At 46.6% G+C, this 12775-nt stretch overlaps 1 protein-coding gene across 1 annotated transcript in view; it reads right to left on the bottom strand.

Moving 5' to 3' along the window:
* The window catches only part of LOC122569837 (myocardin-related transcription factor B-like), a 184474-nt gene that overhangs the window by 97736 nt on the left and 73963 nt on the right, over window positions 1–12775 (bottom strand). Inside the window, 2 exon segments of the mRNA XM_043731464.1 lie at window positions 9956–9987; window positions 9989–10049. Of these exon segments, the coding sequence (XP_043587399.1) occupies window positions 9956–9987; window positions 9989–10049 (93 nt within the window).

Genomic DNA, 12775 nt, shown 5'->3' with positions numbered 1-12775 from the left:
ATTAGATCACGCGCGACTCGATAAATGGATCTCGAGTATTTTGTCACCGGTCGTTGTTAATAAAACGACACGAAAAAGTGTCGTAGCTATTTTAAAGACATTTTGTCTGAGAAATGGAATTACAAAACTGCTTTCTAATTTAGCCAACATGTATACCGACCAGTGTAATGAAACGATTTATTAAGAAAAATAATTACCTACTGCAGAGGAAAGAGGCAAATAAAAAAGGATGCAAGAGAAGCACGGAAGATCGGTCGGCCGATGAAAATCGAACATCGGACAAATTTCTCGATTACGCGTACGCGCTTGGGACAAGATTCTACGGTGTATCAACGGAAGCGAGCGGACACGATAGGAATCGCAGAGACGACGACGTGGGGATCGGCCAATCGCGGACGAGAAATCGACGAAACGGGGCGAGACGATGCGTCGAGTGTTGGTTCGCGGACGACCGATAATTATCGAGAAAACGCGTAACGCCCAGTCGATGATTAATTGAATATTAACGACACCAGTGTTGCTCGCTGTAATTAGGTTTTGAGAGCAACTTGTTCCTTTGACGACGTTGAGAAACGATTTTTAAGGTCGCGAGCGCCGAATGAAAATCACCGAATTGGATACTTTGTCGCGACACCTAAGATTCTCCGGGTGAAATTTTCGTGGCGACGTTCGGCAATTTGTCACGAAACATCAGCGACCCCGCCTCGAGCGAGGAGGAGATAACCGGTGGCAAAAAATTCCCATTAACACCTAACAAATTGCAGACAGAAAGGGGCCGATCGAAGAGGAACAAAAAATAGGCAAAATCGAGACTCGTTAGCGGCTCGTTAGCGAAACGATAACGCAGTTCTCGCTGAGGAAAATTGGATAAGAGAACGGATAAACCGTAGCGAACCAGTGAGTCACTTTCAGTCGATACAAGCTTTGCAACGATACCGTGTGAAACTGGAAGAACATCGATTCGATATACGTATTACACAGTATACAAGGTTGGCAGTAATCGTTTGTGGTGGATCGACGAAAGCCAGGTAACGCAGAAATTTCGGGGTAAGCTTAAAGGTCGTTCTCGCATCGAGACCGCCGTCACACGGTGGCAAATTACGTCGACCGATTTCACGGCGGCCACCTCTTAAATGTCGGTCGTCAACTGACAGGCTAACGATCACGTGGCCGAATTGATGACTACCGTTACCTTAATCACAGGTCGGCAATCGCGGCTAACAAGTTAAGGATCGGGCCTGTGTAGTCGCGTGTTGTAACTACACGAGGCCATCGATCAGATCACGTACACTCCTTTCGACCCGACTCATCCTTCCAACGTTCTATGATCTGCTATTATTGGAAATTCGATCGCGATAATAAGCAAATGATTCAACGTATGTACGTTTAGCGGAATTTTTTTCCCACCTTCACCTCGTATCTCGTCGATCGAAATTTCAAAAATTTCAAATTTAAGGGAATAGTCTACGATACGACTGTGGTTCTTACAATTAAACGTTTTAGTCAATACGTTGATGACACCCGGTGCACCGCTAATGTCGTCGTTAAAGCATCCTATTGAATGGATCACGCGTAACCGATGCAGTTGCGTCTTACGCTCCCTCGGTCGCGTTTGTTCGACGTGATCGGCGCAAACGAGGAGATGTTCCTGTCGGATCGAGCGTTTATCTCCGATCTGTCGATCCTGCGTGCACGCTCGCTTCGCTATGCCGAACGTTCAACACGGCTGTCCCCTTTCTCCTTCGCTCTTCTCCACGCGATTCCTCGTGGCAAATCACGTTCGCTATTTGCTTTCCTAGATGTTCCCTTTGTGAACAATTTCAACCGTTCGGACGTTGTAAATAATTGCAGGGATCAAAGCAAATTGAAAAATCGAGAAAGTTAACGTTGAAATTGAATTACAGAAGTAGTGGCCGTACAAATGTACTTTTGTATTCTAAATGCCTGGGGTTCCAGAGAGGCTAATCAAGCAACAAAACCGAGGGGTACCAAAATGAATCAGAGTCCCTGGAGACTCGCGACAAAACGAATTTCATCACCGCCAGTTATTAATTCCCGGTGCTGTGTTTTTCTTGGACAAGGCGCTCGCATGCCATAAATATGACAGCCATAAAATTCGACCGGTCACGTTCCACGGTTTTTCTCTCTGCCACGTTCTGTCGGCCTCCAAGGGCTCGAACGGTAATTTTTCTCTGCGTTACGCAGTTTATAACAATCTATAATGCTCCTACGGCTAGAATTAATCTTCGTGCTATACCTACGATCGATAGGAGATTAAATAGTTCGTCGTTTTTTGGTAACCGACTCGCGATCGTTTATTGCACGTCGACTACTCTGCCTTTTTCTTGGACGATGCAACCTTTGAAATATCACCTAAGACAATTGCGAGAATTTCTCAGTCGTCTGAGATACTTCTCCTCGTAGCATGAAAAATCTCCTGTGTAATTACATGCTCGTAATTATACGGTGTAATTATCTCCTTCCCCTATGCGATACATAAAAGAAACACATTTCCCGCCAAATGTCTGTCAATCTTCGAAATTCATAGACCGAGAGTGTCGGATTTTCTCGACATCGCAACATTCACAAATAAAATGCCGCTATCGAACGGTTGCACCGCGGCAGTCCGAGACTCGGCCACGAAATCGCCATCGAAATGGACGCGAGCAGATCCATCAATCCGCGAGTCAGTCGATCGATCCTATCGATGCGCTTGTCGAGGCGCGTAGGTACGCGCCAGCTCGAGCAAAGTACCGGGATTCCTGTCTCCCGACCACCGGACGCGATTCCCCTGGTTGTCGTGGACAAACGCGAGTACGAGCACCCGCTCATTCGTATTACCCGAGGATACTTTCCCACGGGTTTTTCACGGCCGACCTTTTTCCGCAGCCAGCGACGTCCACTCTCCCTGATGACTCTCGCGCTTCCACTATCTCGATCGAGCATCTACGATAGAGATTGAATATTGTTGTTTCCGAGAAACCATCCTGGAGGATTCCGGGAAATTGCGAGACTTATTGCGAATGGATAGAGAGACCGTGACGTGGAAATTGCCCGTAGAATACCGTCGAGATTCCCCGGAGGATCGTTAAGGAATATCACGAACCGTGACGAAGTATTTATTTACAGATGTCAACCCCTTTTTCTTTCATCGTGCAACCTAATTTCTCGGCCGTATGCTGATTCCGAAATAAGACACGTATCATCGACGACGTTACAGAAAAGGTATAAATAATACTAATATCGAGGTTCTTCGTTCGGGGCACACACTCTGCGAAAGGAAACCACCGATTGGGCATTAATTCGCGATGTAGCCTAATTAAAGCCACCTAAATCTCTCCCACCGTATCGCATCGATGCCCGGTGATCTTTTATACATCGGGTCGGGTCGGCGAGGAATTCATGTTTTGCGCTTGTAACGAAGCGATCGTGGATGGTAAAACGACTAGACGGAGAGTCGACGCCCGATCCTCGGGATGAATATGAAGCCATAGATTATTCGTTTGCGCTCATCAATCTGCACCTTTTTCCCCGGGTTGTGCGGGGGGAACGACGAGGCGGGGTCTACGTGATCGGACGTTCCGTGGCTCCGATCCGCCAGGAACCGGCGATATTAACCCATTAACGTCTATAAATCGTCGCCGATGGAGCGTGAGTCGCCTGCAGAGAGCGTTTCGCGACGCGCATTTCCAATGCCGAATATCACGTGGTCCGACCTCGCGACGAGCAGCCGGGAGGTGGCAGAGGCGGCGACGGCGGCGGCGGTGCGACGAGGGCGGAAGAAAAACAGTCGCGTGCGCGCGACAGGGAGAGATAGCCTGTGAACCCACGTAAAACAAGCTGGAGGAGAACGCGTCACGTCTGCGGAACCGCTGCGGAAATGCCAGCTCGTGACTCCTCGGACGTCACGTGCCACGGTACCGTGCCTCGAGCTCCGTCCACCATTATTTCCCTTTCGCCTTCTCATTACCAACATTCAGCCAGCGGGCGACGCTTTCGATCGCGCCTCGACCTCGCCAGGAACGCGTTCTCAAGCGGCAGCGGCTTATTCATCAAGTTTGATAAGGGTTGAAAAGTAAAGGAGATTTTTTGGTATTAAAGATGAATTTAGTCATTTACCATAAAGTGATTCGAATTAGTTTCTCAATCATTTCGAAGTAAACGAAGGAACGAATAAAAAAAAGAAGTGCAGTTGAACAGTTTGGCTTCTAAGAGGCTTATACGTGAGAGAGATTCAAGGTTCTACGTAAACGTGGCTTTGTAAACGCATACGTGTGAGTGAGTGTCCATCCGCAAGTGGCGCGCGTGCTCGCAATTGAATTAGTGGCTAGAGCTGGTTAGAGTCAATTAGAATTCTTCCACGATACAAATTGATTTTGATCGCGCGCAGGAACGACGGCTCGCGCATAATGTTCAATACGTCGTAAATAATTTCGACTACGCAACAGCCGCCTTGCAAAATAGAATAAACATCGTACGAGCTGCGCGTTACGAACAGATTTCAAAGATCTAATCAAACGGCACGGAGACTAAGTCGAATTTAATTGGCCGTCGTATTTGCATGAAATTGGTACTTGCTCGGAGGGTGTGTCCGAGGGATCTGCAGAAATTTCTCGCGAACGATTCTAATTGATACGTTTCAGGAAAATCCGCGCGTTGCCATTCGTGCGCCACGTGAAATGAATTATCGCCAACAATTATCATCGAGTGAAATATACGACGGAGGAGGTCAGCCGAGGTGAGCCTCGCGACAACCTACGATTATTTCCAAGCGCACGGTCTTCTAAACGTAAAGACGGAAGAGGCGCGCGCGCGATGCAAAGTGAGAAACACCGTAATTATCGCGGTCGTTCGGTTTCGATCGGGAGGAACCCTGACGCGAACCATTCAACGGCTCGTAGCTATTTTCTGCGTTACTTACATTCCTTCGATCGGCCGAAGGTAATACTTGACTCAAACGTTCTTCGATATGTGAAAAGTTTGCAACGATACGATGCCAGCTCCAATATGTAAATTGTATTTATCGAGAGAGAAAGAAAGATACATAGTATATGTATGGCAGAATGTGTAAAGATATAATTGGTTCTTATTGTTAGTCAAATAGTAGTAAAGAAATCGATATAAAGAAAAGGGAATACTTAGTTTCTCTGGTTCTGTAAGTATTCGCTTTGAAAGGTTCTACGATTCACGGATTACAAAAATCGAGACTCATCAGCCCATAAATCCTGTTGGCGCCGCAGCATCGAGCTACGGTCGATCGACGTATAAACGAATTTTCAAGAGAACGTTCAAAACGACGACGGTGTGATTAATCGTCGGGGGGGATACGCGTGGATTAATTAGCGCATCCGATGAGCGACAGCTCGTCGAGTGCTAAGAGAAGCGTGTGTGCTCAGAGGTGTTATTAATTGATCACGGACAGCCGCTAATTGTGACTCTATCGTGGCTGAAAGCGATCCGAGCACGCGCGTTTTCGGTGATTTACGAGTAACCGCGGTTTCACGAACGCCGCCGAAAATTCGTCTGGCGCTTCGCAGTCTGCTCGCTTTGTCGTTACGTCGGCCACGAGCGCACGCTCTCTCATCCTTCACCTTCCTTCCTCGATTTCGTTCCTCTATGCTTGATTGCGGGTGACAGGTGAAACGTTTCTCCGATGAGATAGCCATCGTTGACGATGTTCGAACGTTTAGTAGTTATAGATATTATAAGAATCTGATAAGAAAACAGGAATAACGTGAAAATGGTTGCGTGAATACGCTCGATAGCGTTCTCCTAAAAGTGAGAGCTTGAAGAGGCTGGCAATATAAAGGTACAGGTATTCGTTGCATCGTTGCTGAATCGAGTTTGTTCTTAGTTGTCACTTTCGAAGAATCATTGGCACTGACCTGTGCGTATCTGCAATTAACTAACTCGATACCAGGATAATGACGCATGCCAAAATGCTTGTTCGAAAGCGTTCGAATTTCTACGTCATTTGAACTCCACGACGTTATAAGATTTTTATCGTAGATCGACTGGATGTCGATGAGAGAAAGGAGTACCGGTAATGCACGGGAAATAACAAAATAAAGAAGGAGTCGCGCCGTTTGCGTATAATGGAGCGGCGTTTTCGCGGTCGCGCAACCAATACGTCGTAACGTGTAACGACCGCCGTGTAACACCGCGCTCTTAAAGATAATGAGCGGTGTGATTGATCGTAAAGGTAATGACCATGGAAGCACGCCAGGCCCTGGACCAGGAGGAAAAAACTTGGCCCGACTCTGGTGCGATTTCCAAAACTCCGCGGGAGGTGCTCCCGTTACTTGGTTTTATTTTACCCGGGACCAGCCATTCGACGATAAAAACCGCCTGGAAGGAGCATTGTTTATATCCCCGTTAGCAACGTCAGCTCCATCGTAGCTTCAGAGAATTCGTTTACAGAGGGATGGGACAGTTTGTCGTATCGTATTTAATAGGCTTGGACGACCGATTACCGTTTAACAGGACCGAAATAAAAAGATAGACGCGATGAATAGTTGCATTTTAAATTAGAATACCCTCGAGGCTAGTTATTTGAAAGAATTTTAAATTGCCAACGTCGATCGTTATTCATAGCTTGCTGATAGGATACCTTCGAATCGCTAAAACATTAACTTGAAAATATTTAATCCGAAAGGAAAAACGAGGAACAACGGTAGAAATGAAAACTCTATCGTTGTTTAATTATCGATAGAACAGTTCATGGTATCTGACATACGTACCGAAGAAGAAATAACAAACTCGAGTTACCCATCTTTCTACAGAACTAGACTCCTATGCACGCTGTTTAAGAAAATATCTCATCGTTTCTGAAACGGTGTTTACATAACGCTTTTTTCTCGCCTCTACTCAACACTCCGTATAATTACGACGGATACAAGTTCATTGGAAAGGAACACGGTCTCGTTCAAAGAGAAATCTCCCTCTGGTCTACGTTTCATTAAAAATCACTGCTACTAATGAATGGGTAGAATCGGTTTCCCGTCTCACCGGTTCGAGAGTCATTTCGAAGCCATTACGCTGGTAAAGCGTCGATAATGGCCAAGCAAGGTACCGACGGTCACACAACGGACGTTCGAGCGGATATTAGGTGAAAAACAGATCGGTCCGTTTGAAGATCATTAGTTAACGACCGTTACTTATCAAACGGAGAATATTGAATATCACAGTTATACAAATAGTTTCTAGAGCGGAGACTTGGAGAAATATAGCAGCGAAGACGAACGTCGACTTTGACCAGGATACGATTCGAAAAAATAATTTTCCAGGAATAATTTCTTATTTTTTCCTTGCAAAGAGATAGAAATTTCAAAGGTGGAAAAGTACAGGGGTAGTTGCAGGCGGTAGCAAAGTACCGGGCGGGGGTTGATGCAAGCGCAAAAGGAGGATAAGTAGAAGGCAGCCCGACTGACTATAACGTAGGAGATTTCAGCAGAATTCATGGTTGCTTGATTACAAGTAATAAACCGAGCGTTAGGACAAGATTTATGAGCATCTGCGGGCACCTATAGTCCCTGATCGCCACCCTGGGGCCTTGTTTCTGTTGTTCTTTTGCTGCTCGCGGCCGAACCGGCCCTCTTCTCCACACACTGCGCTCGAATCACGCGCGAGTACCAACGAGATTCGATTTCTTGGTCGAAAACGGGTTCTGATTTGTTTCATCGACAAAATGAAATTCTTTAGAAGCATCACTGATCGAGCAACAATCGTTTCTATTTCATTTTCTGTAACTCCGTTTGAAGATCGATCGAACAATTTTCCATGAAAGGAGCAACCACCACCGCTTATCGCCGAATCTCTCATCGAACGACGAACATCAGAAAGCGGACTCGCTCTGAAATTTCTATAACAGCGGGCAACGTGGCGGCAACGCGAGCCATCAATCCACGTCTACCGGTCCACCCACGAGCGAGCATCGAAGAAACGCACGAGCGGCGATCGTCTTACGATCGAAACTCCGGTAGGCAACGCGCGCGATGCATCATCCGTTTATCGTATCACCGGGAGCCGGGTGCTCAGGAAAGTCTGATTCTCGTGTACTTTTACGTACCGTTGCACGGATTCGTCATTAGTTTATCTCGCACGATTCTCACGGCCGAGGGCGTATCAGCCGCCGAGCCTATACCGATTATTCTTCGGGACGCCTAGCTTCGTTTTGCGATAGCCTCGACACGTTCTACTTTATCAGGAACGAAAAAGCCGCGCCGTCGCGGCGGTTCGGTCTCCTCTCGCTCGTTAGCGACTACGAGCCCGATAGTCTCTGAGAAAACTAAGGATAGTTCTCCTTTGTTCCGAGTTAACTTATGGGGATCGTCGACTTTCTGTTCTCTATGCGATCTACTTAGATAGATACGGCAGAGACTCGGTCTTCATTCCTATCGTTAGTATCGAAACGTAAGTAACATTCAGGAGGTTGGAAGATTAGAACGCTCAGGTTGCAGATGTGACTTGTATTATATGTAGATGTGTGTATTACACAGCTTGTAAATGTGCGTGTATTGTATGATTCTATTCTTTCTGGTTACCAAAATTTTGTATCCCTTGTTACATCCCTGTTGCCCTTCGATGCTGCTCAATTGTGTGTTCTCGCCATTTCTCATTACCATCACTCTCCAAGAATCTACTACTACTCTAGGCAAACCTAGAAGATAATTCATCCACATCGATAAACTTTCGAAACATTCTCAAAAGTACTCCATCGCCGCGTCTATTTATTCGCGCGAATGAGACAACACGCGACTACTTCGTTGTTATTTACGAGAATAATAACGATTTCTGAGTCGATACGTACACGAATCACAAATATCGAGAGAATAGTCTGGGATCCTGGGAGCTGGCTTACGTTTGCTTGGGTGGCCATCGCTATTCTGCACCAGCGGAGTAAGCCATGCGCGCAACGACGTTGTAAATTGACGCGTTTACCGATAAACTGGCGTGTAGCGAATGAACTGCGAATTAATCAGCCGTCGGAGTGGGGCCGCGGGCTACGACATCGTAAACGGGACGGGGGAATATGTTTTATTCAAATTACGGTACAGGTGGACCCGTGCGCTCTGCCCAATGATCAGTAGGGATCTTTATCAACTGATCGCTATGGATCACTGTGATCAACACCGGTAAATTATACTTTTCGTCGGGATTTGTGGAAAAGTAATCCCCCAGGAGAAATTACGAGACGCCTGGAGTGATCTGAGAAGGCAAATGGAGCTATTGACTCTTCGTAATGTATTTCAGCTTCAGAACAGAATATTATACAATTAAACGAAAAGTGTATTTAAGATCGATTAAAATAAAAATCGAATGCTCCTTAAGCGAAGCGAGATATCCTCTTCTTAGTCTGCTACTTATTGAAAAGTTATTGCCATCGAGCACCTATAGTTAACGTGTATTCGATCGATTTCTGAAGCACATGACAGACATACGATCTTCAATAAGTATTATTTAGCGATACCGTGAATTGCAAGCGGGTATCTTCGAAATTCGCGGTTATTTTTCCGTACGGACATACGAAACGGACGCTCGCGGGTCTGTTTCGAAACAACCAGTTCCACCGAAACGTCCGTATTTACGCGATGATGCTTCAGGAAATGCGAGGTACGTATTTAGCCGGTCGATTACCACCAGGAAGTTTCGAGCCCTTGGGTGGTCGTGACCGAGTGCGCCGTTCGAAATTCTGATAAACGATTGAGAACGAGCCTAGGGATCATCGAGAACCTCTGTTCGATGTGTTTCACGTAGTTATTTTTCTTTCTGAAATCGTTGATTTCCATCTACCTTGCGTGCAAGGCTCGCGTGCAAAATCTACTCGTGTCAAATTTGCATTTTGACGAGTTGGATAAAATCTAAGATACTTTTAGATACTCGATAATTAATTAAGCATCCCAGGAGCCATACTGGCCATCGCTTTCGTTTCATTTCTAACATCGCTTTTCTGTACCTTTTAATTTGCGAAATTGATCAACGTGGTTTCATATTCATCGGCGATCGAACCACGCGTCCAGAGAAACGACGTAAAGGGAAAACTGTCTTACCTGGAACAGAAAGAAATAGAAAGCTTTAGGAGACTAGCGTATCGTTTACGCGCGTTTCTTCAGGCTCGTCGACGCGTTCGCGTGGCTCTCGAAATCTCACGAGGCCAAAGCGGAGGCGTGAGAGCTGAAACTCCCGCTGACCGTAACATCGCCTCGTGTAAATGCGCGTGCATGTGTGCAACACGCCTTTAAACCTCGCCATCAAGATTTATCCCCTGGAATATTATCAGGACGTTGGGGGAGTTCGATCGTAAAACGCTGGATCGTAACGCGCCAGCCTTCGAATCGATCCCGAGTCTCCTTCGAAGCCCGGGACAGTTCCTTGAACCGATTAAGGCGTTTCTCATTGAACTCTCCTTTATCTGACCTCGTGAAAACTCCAAGCGTTGTTCTTTCTATCTTCCTCGATATCGCTGACTCGAGTACATGGCCCAACGTGTAATATCTTTCTTAACGTCGCCGGTATTCGAGCGCAATTACGGCGCACGAATAATTAACACCGGTGCCAAACAGAAACATCGACATGGACACGATGAAGAGAAAGAACCTTGAACGAAGATCGCGAAGAGAGTCGGAAATTTACAGCTGTACGCAAGGCGACAGAAAAAACGAAGATCTTTTACGAGCGAGACTCGCGATTCGATAGCGATGATCATCAGGCGCAATAGCACGTTTGATCGCGAAATTATGCGTCGATGGCTATCGATCTTGCGGAGAAGGCAAACAGCCCGTTCGTAATCTTAGCCTCTATTACGAGGGCAGCGTTCTCGAAGGTCTGCAAATCACTATCTTTCCCAGCTGTGCGAACACGGTGATCCTTTACGCGTGAAACCAGCGTATTTGCGGCATAATCGCGAGGAACAGCGCCTATGAAAGCGATCCCCGCACGTGGTAACTCTTCTGTCGGAGAAGGAAAGCGTGCAAAATCTGCCGTTTCATGGCGATACGCCGCCTCCAGCTATTCTCGTCAGCCAGAGAATTTACGTTTTGAATGGCGAATATTCAAAGTGACTTATGATCTCGTTGAAATTCGCGTTAATGCCCTAACCGCTTGCATTGTTCTATTTTCAATATGCATATACGTAATCAATAAGAGAGAAACTACATATAGGCTGTATAAAACGAAAATATATTTTGTCCTTTTAACTACACGAAATACACAAACATATATATATATATATAACGTTCTGTCATTTCATTCATTCTGTCATCCTGAAATTAGAAATCTCATAGACCAGTAGCTTAACAAATTTTTATCTTCCCGTTCTCCAAACACCGAAAGAGACGTTCGATTGGAAACGATGTCCAGTCGTCGAATCGACTTGCTGCTTCGTCAACTTGCTTTCACCCAAGAACCGTACGAATCACAGAACAAACACTCGTAGAAAAATTGTTGGAAGTTGAACATCGGAAGCCACAGAATAGGCTAGGTCCACATCTTGGCGAACTTGGCGAATCGCGAACATCGTCTTCGGTGCGGTGCGGCGCGAGGGTGCCGCTGGTTGTGTTGCGTAACGCTGGCGCCAGGCCGCAGCGCCGCGGGGCCCAGCAATGACTCACCGAGACGAAGAACACTGGCCGAGGCTGACCCACCTATCGCGCAACCGAGGACCCGTCCAAGGTGCCTCGGAGACAGTTCGTGAGAGTGACTTGTTCGTCAGGACGATACGCGCCGGCTGACCTATTTTTTATTCCGTTTTGCGGCGGCCCATTCTTATCGCTGCCTCTTGCGAGCCGACCGCTTCTGGAAGGACTTCAGAGAGGGAGGGAGGGAGAGAGAGAGAGAGAGAGAGAGAGAAAGAGAGAAACAGTACCAGTTTGAGTTTTCTGGGGAAAGCTCGGTCGACCTTGACGCCAACTGCGATTCTTGACCCCCGAGGATGAAGAACACCTTGCTGCCACTTCGATGATGCTTCAGCGATGACTATATGACACTTACGGAGCGTAATTTCTATAGCTTGAAAGCAAGAGCACTTGTTAAGAAATCTTCAGCTCTTCAAAGGCGAATTTATTAGGACCAAAAGAAGATAATTATTCTTTAGTTTCTATTTGTGTCTCCATGACTACACGTAGTCGTTGGATTTTAAGGTTAAGTATTTAGCAAAGGATCTCATACAGTCAAAGATATTTATTCAACCTAATATCGATTGTACGCTTTAAAAAGGAAGAAAAATCGCTGGAACAAGTAACACTAGGTTTGAGAACGAAGCCATGTACTACTTTTTCTTCGAACCACGTCTCGATCCTCGTGGTTCCCACAAATTCAAACCGCACCTGGTTCAAACTCCACCAGAAATTCAAATTGCTGACCCGTCTTCGAAATAACGATGCGAGTGGCGAGTACAGAGTCCACCTACGCTGGAACGATCGCGAAACTTTCAAAGTTACGGAGAAAGGCGAGCGGTTGGGTGAAATTCCTAGAGGTTGCGTAATCGAGATGGCGAGGGAGATGACCAGAACTAATAAAAGGGCGGCGGAGACGATCTCGTGGAGGAGATCCGGCGGCACGGGAGCCGAAACGACGACGGGGTCTTTATTGCGCTGGGCCAGGATATAAAACTGCGGGTTACAAGGCTGAGCGAGCTCTGGCAAAACAGCTCACAGTCGAGAGAGCCGGTCCACCGGGTTCGCGATCTCGTCGACCGACTACTTTCTTTCTCGGCCTCACGCGGCATCTCACGAGCAGTCTGACCTAAATGATTGCCGAATGCTCGCTTCGTTCGGGT

The sequence above is a fragment of the Bombus pyrosoma genome, linkage group LG7, assembly GCF_014825855.1.
Source record: "Bombus pyrosoma isolate SC7728 linkage group LG7, ASM1482585v1, whole genome shotgun sequence".
In the NCBI taxonomy this organism is placed as follows: Eukaryota; Metazoa; Arthropoda; class Insecta; order Hymenoptera; family Apidae; genus Bombus; species Bombus pyrosoma.
This window is presented reverse-complemented; position numbering and strand designations above follow the sequence as displayed.